This window comes from Momordica charantia (assembly GCF_013281855.1).
Source record: "Momordica charantia cultivar OHB3-1 chromosome 11 unlocalized genomic scaffold, Mcharantia_2.0 BLBB01000011.1, whole genome shotgun sequence".
Taxonomy (NCBI): Eukaryota; Viridiplantae; Streptophyta; class Magnoliopsida; order Cucurbitales; family Cucurbitaceae; genus Momordica; species Momordica charantia.
This window is the reverse complement of record NW_028275159.1, coordinates 269,189-289,124: the sequence shown is the minus strand read 5'-3', so window position 1 is coordinate 289,124 and position 19,936 is coordinate 269,189. Positions and strand designations below refer to the sequence as shown.

General features: G+C 39.0%; 4 protein-coding genes, 1 long non-coding RNA gene and 2 other non-coding genes across 7 annotated transcripts; 3 read left to right on the top strand and 4 right to left on the bottom strand.

The window, feature by feature from the left end:
- Positions 1–991: 991 nt before the first annotated feature.
- On the bottom strand, positions 992–1,063 carry TRNAW-CCA (transfer RNA tryptophan (anticodon CCA)). The gene has a single exon. It is a non-coding gene; the product is annotated as a tRNA-Trp (tRNA).
- Positions 1,064–1,299: 236 nt separating this feature from the next.
- On the bottom strand, positions 1,300–1,371 carry TRNAW-CCA (transfer RNA tryptophan (anticodon CCA)). Its single transcript has one exon. It is a non-coding gene; the product is annotated as a tRNA-Trp (tRNA).
- An 80-nt stretch (positions 1,372–1,451) lies between these two features.
- MCD1 (multiple chloroplast division site 1) lies at positions 1,452–4,881 on the top strand. The gene is made up of 6 exons (XM_022280020.2): positions 1,452–1,622; positions 1,707–1,985; positions 2,451–2,617; positions 2,728–3,115; positions 4,349–4,559; positions 4,655–4,881. The coding sequence occupies exons 1-5, from the start codon at positions 1,578–1,580 to the stop codon at positions 4,550–4,552; spliced, it is 1,083 nt and encodes a 360-aa protein (XP_022135712.1). The 5' UTR covers positions 1,452–1,577; the 3' UTR covers positions 4,553–4,559; positions 4,655–4,881.
- Positions 4,882–5,653: 772 nt separating this feature from the next.
- On the bottom strand, positions 5,654–8,526 carry PMI1 (plastid movement impaired1). Its single transcript, XM_022280030.2, has one exon. The coding sequence runs from the start codon at positions 8,524–8,526 to the stop codon at positions 5,896–5,898; it is 2,631 nt and encodes an 876-aa protein (XP_022135722.1). The 3' UTR covers positions 5,654–5,895.
- A 237-nt stretch (positions 8,527–8,763) lies between these two features.
- On the top strand, positions 8,764–9,639 carry LOC111007621 (uncharacterized). The gene has a single exon (XM_022280042.2). It carries the CDS (start codon positions 9,087–9,089, stop codon positions 9,390–9,392), a length of 306 nt encoding a protein of 101 aa, XP_022135734.1. The 5' UTR covers positions 8,764–9,086; the 3' UTR covers positions 9,393–9,639.
- Positions 9,640–11,218: 1,579 nt separating this feature from the next.
- On the top strand, positions 11,219–12,391 carry LOC111007647 (uncharacterized). Its single transcript, XR_002600999.2, has 2 exons — positions 11,219–11,251; positions 12,198–12,391. It is a non-coding gene; the product is annotated as an uncharacterized LOC111007647 (long non-coding RNA).
- A 31-nt stretch (positions 12,392–12,422) lies between these two features.
- LOC111007630 (uncharacterized) lies at positions 12,423–19,661 on the bottom strand. Its single transcript, XM_022280052.2, has 3 exons — positions 16,585–19,661; positions 15,602–15,876; positions 12,423–15,157 (listed from the first exon to the last, which is right to left on the bottom strand). The coding sequence occupies exons 1-3, from the start codon at positions 16,784–16,786 to the stop codon at positions 14,405–14,407; spliced, it is 1,230 nt and encodes a 409-aa protein (XP_022135744.1). The 5' UTR covers positions 16,787–19,661; the 3' UTR covers positions 12,423–14,404.
- Positions 19,662–19,936: the final 275 nt, after the last annotated feature.

The following is a 19,936-nucleotide window of genomic DNA, read 5'->3' as shown; positions in this document are numbered from 1 at the left end:
TCTGTGGAAGAAAAAAGAAGCTCAACCGCCCAGCAATGTGTAAATTTTAATCAACTTGTTTAAATGTTTTTTTTAATTAAGTGTTTAATTTTTAAATTAGCAATATTCAAAAAATAAAAAATAAAATCACTTTTTTGTTAAAAAAAAAAGTTAAAACCAATGACCCTAAATACTAAAAAACATCACACGTGCATGAAAAACAAAATGTCTCATACCTTGATTACTTCATATCAGAATTGAATACATACAGAAACAAAAACAAATTATTGAAGATAAAGAAATTATAAAAAAAAGAAAGATAAAGAAAAACAAATTATTAAAGATAAAAAAAGCAAAAAATGAAAAAAAAAAAAACCCAACGGGAATCGAACACAGAACATTCTAACCTAGAGACACACACACTACAATTACACCAAGAATCCAATTATGTTGATTATGGTAAATGATATATATTTTAAAATAAATATCAAATGAAAAGACTAAAAATAAAACGGAATTTGAGCACAAAATAAATATCAAATGAAAAGACTAAAAATAAAACGGAATTTGAACCCAAAATAAATATCAAATGGAAAGACTAAAAATAAAACAAAATTAACCCAACCAACACGCAACCTTCTGAACTGGAGTCAAATACACTACCATTGCGCCACAGATCCATATATTTATTTTTGGGTACGTTTAACTATATATAAAAATGTAATTAATGTAAAAGAAAAAAATTGGAATTAAACAAAATCTTAAACCCAACATGAATCGATCACGCAACCTTTTGATCTGGAGTCAGACGCACTACCATTACGTCATGGATCTGTATATTAATCATTGGGTACGTTTAATTATATATAATAATGTAATTAATGTAAAAGATAAAAACTCAAATTAAATAAATTTTTGAATCATGGATCTGTATATTAATCATTGGGTACGTTTAATTATATATAATAATGTAATTAATGTAAAAGATAAAAACTCAAATTAAATAAATTTTTGAATCCGACGTAAATCGAACACGCAACCTTCTGATCTGGAGTCAGACGCACTACCATTGCGCCACGGATTCATATTTTCATTATTGGGTTCGTTTAATTATATATAATAATGTAATTAACGTAAAAGAAAAACACTGAAATTAAACAGATTTTCGACCCCGACGTGAATCGAACACGCTATCTTGTGATCTGGAGTCAGACGCGCTGCCATTGCGCCACGGATCCATATATTTATCGTTTTGTACGTTTAATTTTATATAATAATGCAATTAATGTAAAAGAAAATAACTGAAATTAAATAAATTTTTGAACCCGACGTGAATCGAACACGCAACCTTCTGATCTGGAGTCAGACGCGCTACCATTGCGCCACGGATCCAATCTGATTTTACAACCTAACTTACTATATTTAACAATATTCGAATGCCTCCCATTTGGATTCGAGGCGAAGGTATTCTTGGAAACCCTATCCTCCCCCGGCGTTCCCGTTTTCGTTCATACGCTATGGCGCCTCTGTGTACTTTCGTGTCTTCACAATTCTAATTTCCCTCTTACTTTGTTTCAGTATGTTTTCTTGCGCACGTAATGGCATCCAATTGCGCTGTCCAATTACATTCTGTTTCTTTCCAGGTATGTCGCCCGCCTAGTTTTCTTCTGATTTTGCCTGGAAATGTTTCCTGCCATTTGCATTCATTTTTTAGTTCGTGTACGCAGCCATCCGTATCGGTTCGAAAGCCGCCTGCCTTGTCCGGCATTTTTGGTTATGAATGCACTGGCATTAGTTACCGACATTTGAACTGCAACTGGAATCGGCATCGAATGGGTTGCAAGTTTCTAATAAGAGCGGCCGAGGGTTCTGCGTCCTCTGATTCAGGCCAAAATGTTGAAGAAGATGAAATGGTGGTGAAGACTGGTACTGGTTCTGTGGCTTCCAAAGATTACATCGGGAAAATGCAGGAGATGATTAATTCTTCGCCTGCCGGAATTTTCTTGGTAAATATATCTTGTTCCTGATCGTTTAGGAGTTTGTCGTTTAGAGGAAGGGAAAAAAACCACTACCAGTTTCTCCCTTCTTTATATCTTTTGCACATTCGAGAATGGCGTTTGTAATGACTTTCTTCTTACTGCTATATTCAGATTTTGTCGTCACCTAGTACGGTAAATGAGCGGAGAACTTTCTCCCGAATGGTCATAGATTATGACAATTGACACTTATACTTCTTATGCAGTGTCATATTGAAACTTGCAGTGCATCATGAATGGTTTCGGGCAATTGGTTTATGATATAAATGGAATTAATATAATCAGATTGGATGTGAAGTGTTACATGTACTGTGCAAATTAGTATCATGCCATCTGTTTTAAATCATAAACCCTTGTGAAGAACTCTGAGCTTAAATCATGCCTTTTGTTAGCAAGTTAACGGGTATCTTACACTCTTATCCTATTCTGTCCCAGATGAGCAAATGTACTGGAAATGGCCTTGCAATTGGGTTTTGCGTTGCAACTGCTTGTTTAGCAATAATTGCAAGAGTGTATTTGATGGGGAAGTCTAGGAATAGTCATTCCGGATCGGTGGCTGATCTAGTCAGGCGTGGTCAGCTAAGATCCGACAGAAGAGGCATGTATGATTTTAATCGTTGGCAGCTTTATCCTTGTTACATGCTAATATGTTTGTTTGGGTCCTGTTTCCATTATATTCTTATAGTTTCCTCTATAATCATCTCTTTTGCAGTTCCAAGCCTTTAAAATACAACGATCCCTTTAATAATCCATTGGTAAAGGTCGACAAAAGCAATTCATCTGTGGAAATGTGTGGAAAGGTTTATCGATTGGCCCCGGTTACTCTTACTAAGGAGGAACAAAATATTCATCAGAAACGGAGGTCTCGAGCCTATCAGTGGAAGAGACCAACGATGTTTCTCAAGGAAGGAGATTCAATACCTCCTGATGTTGACCCTGAAACAATCAGGTGGATTCCTGCAAATCATCCTTTTGCAACAACAGCTAGCGATATTGATGAGGACTTGGCCCAGAACAACGTTTACCAAAAGCATGGTGTTCCTTTTCGTATCCAAGCTGAGCACGAGGCACTGCAGAGAAAGCTTGAAGCACTCCAGAGTGTGAGTAGCTCTGACTCTGATATTCTGTACTCGATCTTGTGGTGTCTCCGTGTTCGTTCCTTTAGTTGATAAACTCGAATAAAATTTGCTGCATGTTGTCGAGGAACTAATATATTCACTCCATGATGGAAGTATAATACCCATGGCATAATTCAATAGACAACCTAACACGACTCTCTCCCTGGTTGGTTTTTTGTGTGCAAAAATAAGGAGGAATGCCAAGTTTATCTCTTCATTTCTTATCCTTTAGTGCATTTCATCTATTACGTAGAAGTTAGATCCCTCACACATTCAGTGGACACTGCACCGATTCCAAGAAGGTAAATATTCTTTGGATTAAATTATTTGAGCCTTTTTTCGAACCACTTGGTTAGAGAGAACCAGAAGAGAGAGATTCTTTTGGCTTTTCTGAGATACTACCACTTTTGTTACTCCTAACTAGAAGAGATTTTTTTTAATAACCAGTCTTCCTTGATTTGAGTTGAGGCTGCCTCTCCTTCTATTGTTTTATTTCTTCAATGAAATTAATTTCCTATCAGAAGGAAAAATATATTCTCTCTAGCTTTTTGCAATCACAAATGTTATGGAAAGATGAACTTTCCGGTCCAGTATATGAGACACGGATTGTATTTCTAGATAATGTGCCCTTCAAGAATTACATCTCTTTGGGTTAAGTTTTACAAATATTCCCTTTGAGGACGATAGTTGACTGTGTTTTTGTGATATTGAGTTCTTGGGTATTATTTAATTATGATATTTGTTGTACTCTTGTGAAGAAAAGGATTTATGGTACTCTTATGAAGAAAAGGATTTATGGTACTCTTATGAAGAAAAGGATTTATGGTACTCTTAGACAATTAAAAAGCTCTTTCTTTCTCATTTATTTATTCACTACGAGGGAGAAAAGCAGGGTGGGGTTGGTTTGGTTTTGGGAAGGAATCCAAGGATTTTGTAGAAAGGAGCCTCAAATTCAGGTAATTATGTTTAGGCAGTTTGCATCCAAACGATCTATCTTGTAATGTATCGTAAATGTCTTAATCTTAAACTTGTTATTCTTCATTTGGTTTGGCGCACTACATCAACAAGTGGTTCCACTTTCCCGTCTTGTGATTTTAATCATTAGTTCCTTTATACAATAGAGTTTCCAAGTGATGGTGCCACCTGGACATGGCCATTTGGTTTAGATATCTGCCCACCATATTGTTTCATGATTCATATTTTCATTTTCTGCAGGAACAAAAACTGAATAATTTATTTATAGATCCCGGAAGTGTTAAGGATTTTGAGAGGCCTTTTAAGTCAAAATCCAAGTCAGATGAACAAGTAGAACAAAGTTTTTCAGATCACCAAGCTGGAGAGTTGAAGCCTCCAAACTCGGGACATCTCCCAAGTTCTTTAGGGGTTCAATCGACGTCTGATGAAGCGGAAAAATCCTGAGTTAAAGGTATGTTTCATATATTTTATGGATATATTCATTTTACCATTTCAACAACCAATCAGCTTCCTCCTGAAAATTTTGAATGTGTATTTAACATGCAGGTTTGATGTAAATAGGATTATCTTGCAGTTTTGCCGTTAATTTTATCAGCAGAACGCAGTAAGTTAGTTATTCGGGTACTTGCTGTATAGTATCAATGCGTGCAGACCCGTTTCTTAGTTCACCAGCGGTGAATCGATGTATTTCTGCCTTTTTGTCATAAACTTTTATAATATGTTCATGTTGAATTGGGGGAATATGATAGCTTGTTGGTATAATTGGTTAGTCAGATTCTGCCCTCTGCCTTGACGCATTCTATTTCTGTCTGAAAATTGACCTGACGGTGATGCCAAAGTGATTTTTAATTTTTCAAATTTTGCATATGACCCTTGCTTGGTCCGTATGAACAACTCAGTGGTTCAAGGATAGGGATGGGCTCCTCGGATCGATAGTTTGTACAAAAAGTATAATTTTTATATTTTGATGTTGATTTTAAGGAAAAATTTTGAAAACTTAAATGTAATTGTTATATGGCTTGCATAAATTAATATTTATTTGTATATAATTATCACATAGGATTACTCTATTACTTTAATTATATATGTAAATAGCCAACAACCTGAGGTTGTGAGTTCGATGATGTTGTACTAGTATATATATATATATATGTGGAAATGTAGCTGCAGTGAGGGGTCGTGCCTTAGATACTATAGTGGGCCTAGATAGGGTTGCAAAAATTTGGGCCCTGGATTGTAGCAGTAGTTGGATCAGATGACGTTAATTTGGGCGGCCCAAACTATTTTTTTTTAACCCATCCTGCTTTTTATATCATCTATAAAATTGTCAACATATGCATAGATGTGGGGGAACACGAGTGCCTATATGTTTATAATTGAGGCTGTGATTATGCACTCAAATTTTCTCATCAATCAAGTTAGAATTTTGATTTTCAAAATTTATAATTAAGTAATTTAAATATATTTCCTCCGTACAGCAAGACATTAAAATAAAGTATGCCTTTTATTTTCCTCCATGTAAAGGTAAAATACGAACCCAAAAAATAACTTTAATATCTAAGATCTTGAATAGATAGTTGATGGTTAAAGGCATGAGTTTTGCAGAATGTTTCCGGCGATTTATTTGAATTATGTAAATACTAATTGAACTATGCAAGTCCTCCTGTTGTCCTACTGAACAAATATACTATCCGATAATTAATTATACAAAATAATAAAATAAAATATTAACACACGAACACGTTCTTGGTCGTGGGGCGAGGCAAATTCGAAGTGAGCGGCTTCTTCTAATTTGCAAACTTTACATCTGGGTTTCGTATAGGCTTGAGCCACATGTCCGCCATCACTCGCGACGATAAGCTCCATAGCAAATCTGGTCCGTTGGATGATAAATGTTTTCCCTTCTTGGGCGCCTTCCCCAGTCCGTAAGCCACAAGCCACTGCATCGCCGTGAGCCTCTGCTTTTCAGTGTCCCACGCGTTCCTCTTCCCTCCGGCTCCGGCTCCGGCTCCCCCCTTTGCCCTCACCTTCAACCCTCCCACGTGCAAGCTCCCCATCTTGTATCTTCTTTCCTCCTCGTATTTCCTCCCTTTCTCTTCCTCTTCCTCTTCTGCTTCTCTGGCATGGATAAGAGCCACCACCGGCCCTCCCACTGCTTCGTACCTCCTCAGCGGGTCTCTTAGCTGCACCACCGCCGCCAGCGTGATGCCTTCTGGATCTTTCGATTTGCTTGCAAATCCAGTGAAGCTTAACTTCTTCGTCCAATCTTCGAATGGAACCGCAGAATCCAGGGGATGGGTTTGATTTTCATCTTTCCCTCCACTCTTCACACTCAGAGCAGAAACCTCAAACGGGGCTTCTTCCTCCGCCATCTCCGCCTGGATTTTCAGTGCTTCCACTGTCATTTCTTCGAGCTTCTGCATTGAGAATGCTAGAATCTCTTCAATTGTAAGTGGGACTTCGTTCAAGTTCCAAATTCCTGTCGAAATCCTCTCTTTCCTTCCCGTGCTTAAGGCAGTCGCCATTGATTTTACAGCGGCAATGGCGCGAGCGGCGGTGGAGCTAGCTCCCTCTTTGTTTCTCCCTTGAATGATTGCGGAGGCTATTCCTTCAAATGCTACTTGTTCTGCCGTTTTGCCCATCAGTTCTTCCGTAGACATTAATGCCACTATTTTGGAGCTCAATTCCTCGAGCCCGCTGCAAGCCATTCTTTGAAACAATTCAAACCCACTTAGAGACTGGGTGGAGGCTATAATGAATGGTTTCGATATCTGCATCGCCAGTTTTGGAGTGTCCTTCCTTGAAACTTGGGTGTTCAATGGATTCATGGCCGCCAGATAGCCTCCATCTTTGGTTTGAACCACGCAGCCCAAACCCTTTCCAAGATCTGAAAGGTATGATTTCGATTCCATCTCTGAGGAATCTTCTGTTACTTCAAGTTGGAGAGGAGGAATTTCAGGATAATTGAGTTTATTGTCACTGTTGTATGAGCCAGCGCTGTCTTCTTCCTCGAGCATCTGAAGAAATTCCCTAGTTACGTTTTCTTCATCTGCATCAAGTCTCTGTGATTCGGATTCTTCGTCATTTTTGTCAAGGCTTTCTTCTCCCATCATAGATTCCAGAGCTTTTATTTGCTGCGCTATCGAATCGAGTTCCGACAATCGATTCAAATGAGCCTGATCGTGCACAACCTCCTTCACTACCTCGCTTGAAGTAGATTTTTCTTCCACTGATTTTTCAGATTCTTCTTTGTCCACTTCTTCTTCCTCTTTGTCCTGAATCTCTACTCCTTTATCCACAACATCAAAGTCTGGGAGATCGAGATCTTCCATCTTCGGTTCTTCCGATTTCTGAATAGACGGCGAGGTCGACGGAATCGGCGCTGGTTCATCTAAGTTCAGGTCATCCATTCCGGGGTGATCGGCCGACACTCTCGGTTGCGATGGAATCCAAGCTTCACTTTGGCTGGTCAATCTGGGACTGGGAACACTGAACGAGGTCTTCGATTGTTTTCTCCCAAAAGATTTTCCCGATTTGGCTTCCTTCGGCTGAGCTTGATTGTAAATTCCAATTCCTCCGTCTTTCTCCATAATCTGAAACCCTAGTTTCACAACGAGCTCTCCTCCTCTGGCTTTCCCCGCCAGGTTGAAGCTTGTGTCCCACTGTCGAACTCGCGTCCCTTCGTAACTCTTCTCCATGGATTCCTCTATCAGTTTACTCAAATCCACCGAACTTCTCCCGAAGTCAAGCTCTTGAGCATCTACAGCGAAAGCGTAAATCCAAAACGGACGAGGCTGGAATTTCATAGGCCTTCCATTTCCAGGGGTGCAATAAACATGGCACTTGAGGAACAATGTCTCTTCGAAATCCGCAGCGCCTTGCGAAACTCTAGACGGCATTGTGTTGACTGCTCCGTCTTTGGTCTCTTTCTTCCTCACACAAACGGAAAGTCGAAGCCCATTCATGGAAGCAGGAAGGCCTTGAACGGTGACGACCTCAACGGAGAACAAGCAACTCATCTTGTGCATTCCGATATGGGAGAGAGCTCGAATTGGCTTCCAGTTCCAAATCCCCTTCTTCTCCGGCGCCGTTTCGTCCATCTTCCTCGGCTCCGGCTGATTAGAAGAGACCCTGCTTCTTTCCGTTTGCTGCTTGTCATCGTCGAGCTTGGGGCGCGAACGCCATGGCGACAGAGACATGCGTCTGGACCGTGGCTTGTTGGGCCTGTCTTCATTTCTGGCGCCCACATCTTCAGCAGTGGGAATATAAGGAAGAGAAGTCCGAGGAAGAGCAAGCGAGGCTGTTCTTCGGGTGGTGGAGGTGTGGGTTTGGTAGAGCGATTGGCTGAGCGCCTCGAGTTCTTCGAGAAGTTGGGTGTTGGAATCCCTCCGCCCTGCCGGGTTCTGATCAGTCGCCATTGATGATGTTGGTGCCAAAATTGCAGTAGAAGGAGGAAGAAGAGAAGCAGATAAGAGAGATGGTGAGTGGAGTAGGCATAGGACATAGAGGCTTAGAGAATATGAGGCGGAGAAATTGGGAGAGACGATAAGTTAAGAAAGCAGTGGGTGGAGGGTGGAGAGCCAGGCAATTGGCAATTGGCAATTGGAAATTTGGCGTCTGGTCTGGCAGCTTCTTCTTCAATCTTCTTCCACCCGAAACGGGTCCCCTCAGTATTAAATGTTTGTTCTCATTCGTCAATAATTGGTAAAACTTTTAGCTTCCAACTTCAACTGCCGGATTCGGGTTTCGGCAATATTCACATGGTCAGTTAAAATTAGCATTATTGCAGAATGAAATGTGAAACGTAGAGTTTGATGTAAATGGTAACGTTACGTTGGTGTCAATTATAGGGGGAGAGAGAGAGAGAACGGGTCAAGTGGGTAAATTATGGGAATGGTTGGACGAAAATGGTTGTGGGGATGCATAAGTAAAGGGTGAAAAAAGGGGAGTTTTTGGAGTTTGGAGAGAGAAGAGAGAGATGTCGAAGAGCGAAGAGCAGGCGCAGGCGCAGGTGCAGCCGCAGACGCGGACGATGGGGAAGAGGGAAGAAGAGAAGGCGTCGGTGGAGGAATTGCTGCCGCTGGAGAGCAGTCCGTACGTGAAATACAAAGACTTGGAAGAGTACAAAAGGGAAGGGTATGGGGCGGAGGGGCATCTGGAGCCGAAGCCCAACCAGGGGCAGGGCGGCGGCGGCACCGACGCCCCCACCTTGTCCGGCGCCGGCTTCCCGGAGGTCAAGCCCTCCACCATCGACGTCGCCACCAACCAAGGCCTCATCCCCTGATCCATCAACATCCTTTCTTCCTTTTTGTCTCGACAACACGGCCGCTGCAAAACGCAAGCTTCTTCTTCTCGTAGGATAACAATCTTTCTTTTTTCTTTTTTAATATATAGTATATAGAAAATATTTAATTTCTTAATTGAGCTTCTAAGTTTAGGAGCATTGTATTCCAAAATTCGATCACACCCAAACTGTACTCTGGATTGGAATGAGTTGAAGTCAATTCAGATTTACCAATTTAGTTGCTTTATACATTCTTTCAAAATTTTATTCAGAATGAGGCCAATAAAACAAATGGGGATCCATTTGAGTTTTTCTTCCCCACCAAATTTTACATTATTTTAACAACAATTTTATGTTAGTTATTGATTTCAATAATACCATTAACGTATTCCTAATTCAAATTTAATTATATTTGATGGACGATGTCACCCAACTTTTATAGGATATGTCATGCTATCTTCCATATATTTCTATTTGAATAAATGGATATTTTCAATTATTTTGATCCATGTATTTTCAACTTTTTGTTTATTTTAACTTTTATACTTTCAAAACGTCCACTTTTTTTAAAAAATTACCAATCTAGTCTTCATTTGACAAATTTTAAGGTAAATTTTATACACATTAGAAATCTTTGATACAAAATTATGACTACATTTCAAGAAATTTAGTGGGTTAAATGTCATGTTAAAATTGTTATCAAAATAAATGAGATAAAATTAAAATAAAGGGATCAAAATGGAACATTTTTCTAAAGTACAAGGACTTAATATATATTTTGAAATTACATGAATCAAAATACATAAACTAAAATAGACATTTTTGAAATTACATAGACCAAAATAGAAGTTGTAAAATTAGATGGACAAAATAGTATTTAAACTAAATAGACACATAAAAAAATAAATTCAAGTCAACCTAGACATAGTAATTGGTTATGACATATATTGCAGACCAAAATGTCATAGATTCGAATCCACCACTCAAATGGTTGACTTTGAAAAAAAAAAAAAAAAAAACAACAAACAACAAAGGATCTAATTTAACATTGTGTAAAAGCGACATGCTACAATGGTAAAAAGTATCATCGGAAAATATAAAGTAAATTGAGAAAATTTTCTTCCGGTGCATATACGATTTTAATTAATAGTTCTTTCAAAGTTCTTTCTACTCTCTTTTAGAAAAAAATTCTTCAAGTGTTTAAAGTATGGTTTCTTAACTACTAATCTTAATTAAATATTAAAAAGGTAAATAAATTGTTTAAAAGTAAAACATTTGCAAATAGTTTATCAATAAATCCTTGAAATGTACTAATTATTTTCCATGCAGTACCTTAAGAAGAAAATTGTGGTCCAAATTTTTAATTTTTTAACACAAATTTTAGACCATAGTGCCAAATTCTAATTTCACTGGGGATCACATTTTAAGAAGAAAATTTAATAAATATAGAAAAATAAATTACAAAATGGGCTGTTCTTGTGTGACTGCAATTTTCGGCCCATAAACTCAGTGGGATCTTGTTTATGGGCCAGCAGCCAAGGCCCACAATTGAGTGTTAACGGGCCTAACAATACACAGATACCGTGAGCTGGTGGCGTATATAGTGGAATGGACCGCGTCTCGTCTGGATTTTTTTTTTTTACATTCTCGTGTTTGAAGATCCTTCGGGTGGAATCTGCAGAAAAATGGCGTTGATGAAAGGAGAGCCGCTGGTGAGGAAGCTGGCCGTGCTCGCCAAGTACGTTGTTCTTCCGGGAGCCATGGTTGCTGCTCTCGTTTACTCTCCTCCTGATTACGCTTACTACAAGAATGGCGATCAGTCATCCAAATAGAACTCTTTCCCCTTCTTCCCCAATTCGGTTCGTCTCGATCTGTCCTCTCTTAGGGTTACAGTTTTACAATTTTACTTGTTATTGTTTTCTCTTCTGAATTGTTGATAGATGATTGATGATTCTTTCTGACTGTTGGATATTTTATGTGATCGTGCTGCTTGCTATTAGATATGTGCTTATTGTGGTCGCAATCAGCAATGTTGTTTTCATGTATCTGATAAACATCGACGACGAAATTGATGCAACTAAGTGATGTGAGATTTAAGATTCCCACAACTTGGCCAGACTTCCCTCATTGTAGAGATTAGGATTTGATATAACTTAAGTGATAACTTGTGCTCAAACTTCCCTCCTGGTAGAGATTGGAGCACACAAAACGAATTTGAACTTTGTGTAGTTCTACATTTATTATCCTTCTCACATAACTTCTAATCGAATCATTTCTTGGTAACATCATCACTTTGTGTATAATTAAACCGAATAAACTAGGTTTGGACTGGATGAAAGAAGTAGGCCCTATTAGATGAGATCCGACGTTTAGAGTGTTTATCTTTTTCCAGTATCATCATCTACAGTACCTGCCATTTATTGGACGTATTTGTAGTTTATCTCCCATAGTTGCCTAGCTTTATCATTGATTATGCCTTTATTGCTTAACGAGGGGTTGTTTATTTTTTTACAGTGTGCCCCGCCTAACTTACACAGTGAAAAAAAATGCTCCTTTTTTATAATACTAGCCATCCATTTCCCAAGGGGTTTGGAGGCTGACACTCTGTGCTGCATGATAATTCCCTGCTTCTTCTTTTCTTGATGTATGTATTTCAAATTATCCCATAATTTTGCAGAAATTGTCTGGAAATCACGTACAATGCAGTGTTAGCATTATTGGCTTTGGTTATCTACTCTGATATATTATCTCTGATTCGATCAACAAGTTTGAATTGGAATTGATTTTTGTTTTCTTGATGTACAGGATCGTTTGATCATGTAGGCTTGCATTTGCAGAACTTTCTCCAAAATGTTAAACATGGTGTGTAATGGACATATTTCATCATCATGTCTCAATAATTAGTCATTTGTTTTACTTTTGTGGCTTCGTACTTGGAGAAATAATATCCATTTGTTTCTTTGAAGAATATTCAGAATGAGAAGTATATTTTTCCTTCCTTTTTTTCTGTCTCTTTCCCTTGATAAATTTGGGTGAAATGGAATGTATATCCGTGGAAGCATAGGACACAGAAAACAAAGAGATGGGTGTAATAAGCGGCACCTTTTCTTTTAAAAATCACATCTAGTCAACCCAAAGATGAATCCACGCAGCTTAGATTAAATGAATGTTTAAGGTTCAATGCCCGTGTTGCTGTAAACTTATACGCTTCTATGAAAATTTTACACTTGTAAATTTTTACATTCATTCATACCGTCGTTACAATATCAACTTTTTGGTCCTGTGCACCGTTGAATTGTAATAAAATTTTCCATATTTACTCAACTAGAGTGTTTACTAACCCAGGATATAGATGTTTCAGAGAGGACTATCATAGCAAATATCCAAAGCCAGACTCCTAACTGGGTCAGGAGTGTTAATTACAGGGGAAGAAGATACTTGGAGAAGACTACCATAGGAACGACTGATTAATCACAACTAAGTGATATATTTTAAGTTAAGTTACTTTTCGCTCGATCTTATAATTTAGTTAAATTTGTCTAGATGTTATTGTTTGTGGTTACTGCCATCAAGCCTCCCCACTCCCAGCAATGTTCCGTAGTATAGCGTTGTTAACAAAGAAAAAAATGGTATTGATATCTTGTCAACTGTTGAGACTACAAAGAAAAAAAGTAAATGAAGTTATATTATAATAAGCTTATATGACGTTAACTATGCTTGCCTGTGTTCCGTGCTGACTTAAAGTTAAAAAGTAGATGGAAGGTCGAAGATGAACATGATGAGATTGACATGGTCAGGTAGGAGAGTAGTTTATCTAACTCCTGCGACTGTGCAGTGAGAGGATAGTTAATTGGGCCGCTGCATGAATTTGGGGCCTTACTCTGGGACTGGGTTTTGCGAAATGAGAATAGAATATATTCTGTGAAATATTTTGAACTGAAGATATTCGATGGAATTTCTATGGCATGCAATGATTGAGGGTGGGGGAAGTGGATGGGGCAAGGCATTGAAAACAAGAGGATAATGGACTACATGCAAGCTGTGTCAGGTATTCTTGTGGCCGAATAACTCTGTTTTCTTTTTTTTTTTCCCTCTCTTTTATGAATGGGATTGGTGTTGAGTTGCGTTGGGCGCAAAACAACAAAGTATTTGGGGTCCTTCTGTTCACAGTTGATTCAAGATTTTAGAATCCAAACTTGATTTCGATGGTCCCACCCCTCATTGCCGTACTCGTTTTATTTTGTCATTAACTCCCTCCGTCTGCTGCTGCGGAGTAGATAATGTCTGTTCTCTGATGAATGATAATAATTCTTAGTGGCTCCTTTTCTGTGCCACTCTCGTGATTCAGATGCATCAACTTCTCAATTTTCTTTCCTAAATGATGCTCTCAAAACTCATTCCCAAGTCCAAATACAAATCCAAATCCCCCATGTATTTTGTTCTTGTTCAGTTGAGGAGGCTGTGGCCGAGGGCACAGAAAGGCCCCTACGAACCCAACCCAACCCCCCACCCACAAGCCACAAGCCACAGCATGCATGCAACCACACTATACACTCACAACCTTTCGGGCCATTGCCAACTCTTCAAATACATAATAAATTACAGGTGACGTCAAAATATATTTAGTAATCCTCCAAATCCCATCAATGGCGTCCCATCCAGCTGAACCTGCCCTCACCTAATTCTCTATCTTTAGGGGCTTCCAAAATCCAGAGCGGCCATTTCTAGTTTTCTTATCAATGTAATTTAAGTGGCAGCCTTCTTAAATAAATGCACACGTCCTAAGATGGCTTGCAGGCAGCTGTTAACAAATAGTACAGATATGGATAATGATAATGGGTTATAATTTAGAGAAAGGAAATGATGGGTTTTTAAAGAAATGTTTGGTACATACAGATTGGACGCTACGCTAGAGACGCATACTAGTTTACAACCACGTACAGGTACAGCTTCAGTACTTGAAAAAGTAGGCGAAAAGTTGAAAAAAAAAAGAAAAAACTAAAAAAGATGTTTCAAGCATCTAATGGCCAAGATTCTCCATGGGCATGGACGATGTTGATGTGAGGATCTAACATTGTCTGAAAGGGGGACCTGTTGAAGGCGATTGAAGTAGATATGTCATGAACAGACATCTCAGCAGCAGCCGCGGCTGGTGGTGGAGATGAATTGCATTGATCCATTTCAAAAAACAAGGGAAGATTTGGGTGAACCTTGATATCCATGAAGGAGTTTGAGTTGTTGGTGTCAGTGGGTTCGAAATGGGTTGTGCTGAAGCTGGACTCCTCCCCTTTGAGTCGTTTGAACATGTAATCAGAGTAGTGTTGACGTGAGTTGAAGAAAATTGAAGATGATAATGATGATGGTGAAGCCATGTTGTTGTTGGGATTCGCAATAATGGGGTTCACGTTACTGCTTGGTCTGTGTGAGAAACAGGGTGCCTCGCTCGAGGAAAGGAGGTTGGATTGGGACACCACTGAGCTCACTAAACTCTTGAGGTCGTTTTCAGGAGGAGGAGGAGGCTGCTGGTTTATCTGAAAAGAGTTTTGAAAGGCGGCGGCGGCGGCTGCAGCTTGAGATTGACACTCTATTAGTGTTGTTGTTGTTGGAGTCTCGAGCAGCGGAGGCAACTGCAAGGAGTTGGAAGTGGTGGACGATGATAAACCACACCCACCGCCCGACTCCATCAGATAGCTCTCACATGAGAACATCATTGGATTTTTCTTCTCCCCATTCTTGTGAAATATTCTGCATATAACCCATTCTTCCTGCAAACCAAACCAAACCAACGTTGTTAACACTACTTTACTTAGGCCTTGGACTAATATTACTCTAATAACAATGCCCACACAGAAATAAATTAAACTGGATCTTAACATAACGCGTCATATCAATGCATGAAAAAAAAGGGGTAAGGTAAGGCGCACTACAGCACATTGCACCATTTCCAGAGATAAAACTTAGCAGTGGTTAAATCAATCGCATCACATCAAAACTTACCCCAAAGTAAAAAAAAGAAATAGAAGAAAAAACAGTGTAGGTTTGGAAAGAGAAGAGAAGGGAAGAGGCAGTACTTTTTTTTTTTTTTCTTTATGGAATATAAAATAAGTCAACTCGGAAGAAGACAAAAGAATAGGGTTAAGTATTGCAGGAAAATAGGCTAGCTTGATTCGCACGGTGGGAGAGTGCACGTGCGGTGGGGTTGGCATTACCTTGCAGGCATGGCGGTAAGAGAAATCGCCGTCTAAGCGGTACTCATGCATCACCCACTTGGTTTTCTCCCCACGCGGCGCTCTGCCTTTATAGAACACAAGCGTCTTCTTCATCCCCAGAAGCCCTCCACTGGAAGCACTGTATACTTCCCTGTCCTTTCCGGTGGCTTTCCAGTACCCAGCTCCGGTGGCCCTGTTTGTTCTTAGCCCTGTTGGGTACTTCCGGTCCCGTAAACTGTAGAAGTACCATTCTCTCTCACCCATCTTAGCAACATCTGAAATAAGTAACCCACACACACAAACTTCTTAATTAATTTACAAACTAGGCTGCCTCACGCTCTTTTTAAAACTTCACACATTTATTAGAGCTTACCAGTGTTTGTCGGCGTTTCAGACACCTTTTTCAGGGAGAGAGAGATTTCGTAGCCTTGTTAAATGGAAAACGTAATCCTATAGCTAATGATGCATGAAGTGTCAAGAACCTATCTATCTAGTTTTATGGCTGAAGAATAAAAGAAAGATGGAACTTTATGACGAACTTGACGAGGGATTTTGCTTTTATCGGGCTAACATTCAACTCATCCGTTTGGAGGCAACAAAGTGATTACTAAAATTAAAACAGACAACAAAATAACTTTTTTGTAAGCAATCAGAACTTAGCTAAGTATATAAGACACGGTTGATGGTTCAGATTTTCTACGGACAATTGAAAAAAAGATAAAAATAGCACATTTTTAAATCTTTCCAATATCTCAGAGAAGAAATAGAGAGAATCTGTAGCCGGAAGGCCTGTAAATTCACAAGAAGAAACAAGTATGACAGAAAAATATATAGTAGGAAGAACATTGTGATACTAGAAGAAGCCACAGTAGCTAGAAGAGAGAGGGCGAAAGTTTCATGTTATTTTTTTCAACTTGTTGTTCCAAAATACAATGCTGCATGAGATGATTAACGTGAGAATGGTGTATATATGTAGCACGCACCTGGAAGCTCCCATGGCTCACATCGGTTGAGGTCTACCTCAGCAATCTCCACTCCGCAGAAGCTGCCTTTGAAAACCTTTGAAGCCAAGTAAAATGTGATGAGTTCCTCATCAGTCGGGTGGAACCTGAACCCTGGAGGCAAACCCTGCTCGTTTAACTCCTCACCATTCAGTTCAGATAAAATTTGCTCCATTGCCAACATGGTCGTCCTATCCGCAGAGCCACACAGAGAGAGAAAGATCTGGGGGAGAATGACCAAGGGAAAGGAGAGAGTGATTGTAAAAAGAAAAGGAGAATTATATAGAGATGATTATAAGCAGCACTGAAACCAAAGTAGAAAGAAAGAAAGAAAAATATGAGGAGGGCAGCGCTGAGAGATATGGGATTTGAGATTCTTAAAATGCTTTCATGGGGGCCTAGAGAAACGCACCTGAAAAAGGCCTTCCCTTCCGGGACTACGTAGCCAACAAAATCATATTTTATTAATATATATATTTTTTTTGGCTGGGAGAAAAAAGAGAGTGGGAAAAAGGGGCGGTTTGGTAGGAGAATGTTAAATATAAAAGTTAGTCTGATAGATAGAGGGATTTATGCGTGTAGACATGTTTGTTTCGAGGGTAAAAGTGATCAGGGAAAAGGTGAGGAAATTGTGAGCGAGACCATCAAACTAATTCATTCCCAATGCCTCCCAAAACCACATCGACCTTTTAACCTATAAATGGATATGGCTTTTAATACACAGCCAACTTTGTTAAATTAAACAAAAAATTAGAAAGAAAAGGAAGCAAAGGGAACCCGTGGATGATGATATTATAAACAGTGAAGAATGAAGGAGGAAAGAGAAAGGGAGAGTAAGGGGACAATGGAATAGAATAGAACTGAGGGTGGGGCTCGATCTTAGTTTGGTAATAAATGATTTGAATGCATTGGTGGGCTGTGTTATGCAATTCCAAAGTTGTGGCCATTCGCATTGCAATTGCAATGAAATCAGTCGGCGTTGCACGTGCACGTATCATCACCTAATAATAATAATAATAACAATAACAATAATAATAATAATTCATTAATGAGCACAACGCAGGAATAGAATAGTTATAGCCACTGGGTGAAGTAAAAGATAATACACAACTGCAACTGCAACGCCAAAGATCTACTGATGCATATTTGGAATAGCCAAAAAGGTAGGTTTACATAAGCCTAGATTGCTAGTTGGGGCTGCCCCAGCTCTGCCCTTTCATTTTCTTTAATTAATTAACTATGAGCTGGAAGCCTGGAATGGAATGAGAACTCTTCACTGTGTCCTCTCACCCACACGTACGCCATTGCCATTTCCCCTTCTCTTCTCTACTTTGCGTTTTAAGGATTTCTTCCAAATCAAGTTAATGGTCTGTCTTTGGGAGACGAATAGCCAAATAGGAGAGGGTTAATGGGTTTTGCCTTTCACTTGCACTGCAGTGTGGTTTTGTCAAGGAAAACTGGCCCGAAGAGTCAGAGGCGGGGGCCATAAGAATTCAAGACTTTGCACACCTCCCATTCAATGCAGCGGCTGCTCATTAATGTGTCCACAAAGAAAAGAAAATGGCCTAAAAAAACTATTATTATTATTATTTTCTTTTTGGTAATTTTGTAAATGGAAGAAGAGGAATGAATGCATGCACTTGCACTTGCACGCACGTGCCAAGGGGGATTGTTTTTGTTATATTGGGAGGATGCAAATGAAAAGACAAGTCAATATGTATAAAGGCGACAGGTTGGTTGCGTGGGACCCCAAATTCGTCCATTTGTCGTTTTTTAATAAAATCGCAAAATCAAATATATATTATAATCGATAAAAGTCGATTTGAGTAAGTAAGGAGGAGGATGGGTGGTTGGATGAGTGGGAAGAGCTGGAGGGCACGAAGCAGAAGCAGAAGCAGGAAGAAAGAGTGAAATTTTTACAAAATACAGGGACCACTCTGCAATGTGCATCGAGCTTCAGAAGTTAGGAGGAAGGAATGATGGGGGTTTGTTTTCAATTTTCGTGAAGACAAAATATATTAAGAATGTAATAGAGGCGTTGTTGTGTAGAGAGTTAAATTGCAGAAGCAGCAGAAGGAAAAGCAGAGAGGGGATTCTCATTAATGAAATCAAAACAGAAAACGAGAAGATCAGAATCAGAAGGGAAGCCATTGCATTGGGGATGCGTCATCTTCTTCCGCCCCACCCCATTCCGCGTTTGTTAATTAACAACACCAATACTTACACTTGTAGCAGCAGCAGCAGCTCCATAGTAGGGGCAGAGTTGGTAATTTTGGTATATAATAGACTTGGGATGTGCAGAAATGGTAGGGGCAGAGTAGGTAATTCCCCCAATCTCTAAGAGAAAAAAGAAAACCCCGTACACAAAAGGAGCAGGAGGGGGAGGGGGGACCACGAGCAGTATGAGGCATTGGGGAAAATATAAGGGAAAAATGAAAATAGAGGAAAAAATAATTGGGGAAGGAGCAGCGCAGAACAGAACAGAACAGAACAGGGTGAGAGTGAGACTGAGTGAGTGATGTGTGAAAAAAAGAAGTGCAATTATTAAACAACAATTGTCTCTTATTTACTCATCACTTCCCACTTCCCTTCCCTTCCCTTCCCTTGCTCTCATCATTCTTCAAACCCTCTCTTACTCTCACTCTCCCTTCCCTTTTGGGCTTTCAATCCAACACTACGGCCCACCGCCCGAGCATCCACAAAATAAAATGTTCTAGTTCTACCATTTCAAACCATCCTCATCCTACCCTTTAACTTTAACACCATGTTTTACCTTCATTGAAAACCATTAGTTTTCTGCCACTGTTTTGGTTCACATATTTGGAAACAGAGTAGGATTTCTAGATTTCAGGTTTGTAAAAATTAGTCTATAGATTTAAAACCCCAATCCAACTTTATAATTTCAATCTAAGCATTCCTACCAAATGTAAGCTCAACCATAAAAGTTAAAACTATGAAACTTAAAGTCCTTACCCCAAATGTTCCACAATCAAGTAAAATTACACATTTATTATTCAAAATAAATTAGTTCTTATTTTTTTGAAAAATTACAGTGCAAAAGTTTTTAACTATGCCCAATATTTTTTAAAGTTGTTATCGTACGCAGTTTACATTTTTATACAAGATTCACTTATAGTTTGTTAGCTATTATACTTCAAATTTATACAAACAAAACAATCAAATTTTGCAAAAATGAGAAGGATTATGAAATAAGTAGTTTATATTTTCTGTTTTTTCTTTCTAATTCTTTAAAGATTGAAAGCTTAAAAAGCCATCAATCGGTCATCGCTTTTAATTGAGAAGTTAAAAAATAATAATTTAAAAGCCAATTACA

Bases quoted from the DNA above. Each gene is read 5' to 3' on its own strand.
- MCD1 (XM_022280020.2), top strand. From the start codon at position 1,578: ATGGCATCCAATTGCGCTGTCCAATTACATTCTGTTTCTTTCCAG. The intron at 1,986-2,450 runs GTAAATATATCT...ATTCTGTCCCAG, and splicing joins CGCCTGCCGGAATTTTCTTG to ATGAGCAAATGTACTGGAAA. The intron at 2,618-2,727 runs GTATGATTTTAA...TCTCTTTTGCAG, and splicing joins AGATCCGACAGAAGAGGCAT to TTCCAAGCCTTTAAAATACA.
- PMI1 (XM_022280030.2), bottom strand. From the start codon at position 8,526: ATGGCGACTGATCAGAACCCGGCAGGGCGGAGGGATTCCAACACCCAA.
- LOC111007621 (XM_022280042.2), top strand. From the start codon at position 9,087: ATGTCGAAGAGCGAAGAGCAGGCGCAGGCGCAGGTGCAGCCGCAGACG.
- LOC111007630 (XM_022280052.2), bottom strand. From the start codon at position 16,786: ATGTTGGCAATGGAGCAAATTTTATCTGAACTGAATGGTGAGGAGTTA. The intron at 15,877-16,584 runs GTGCGTGCTACA...TACTTATTTCAG, and splicing joins TGAGCCATGGGAGCTTCCAG to ATGTTGCTAAGATGGGTGAG. The intron at 15,158-15,601 runs GTAATGCCAACC...TTTGGTTTGCAG, and splicing joins CTTACCGCCATGCCTGCAAG to GAAGAATGGGTTATATGCAG.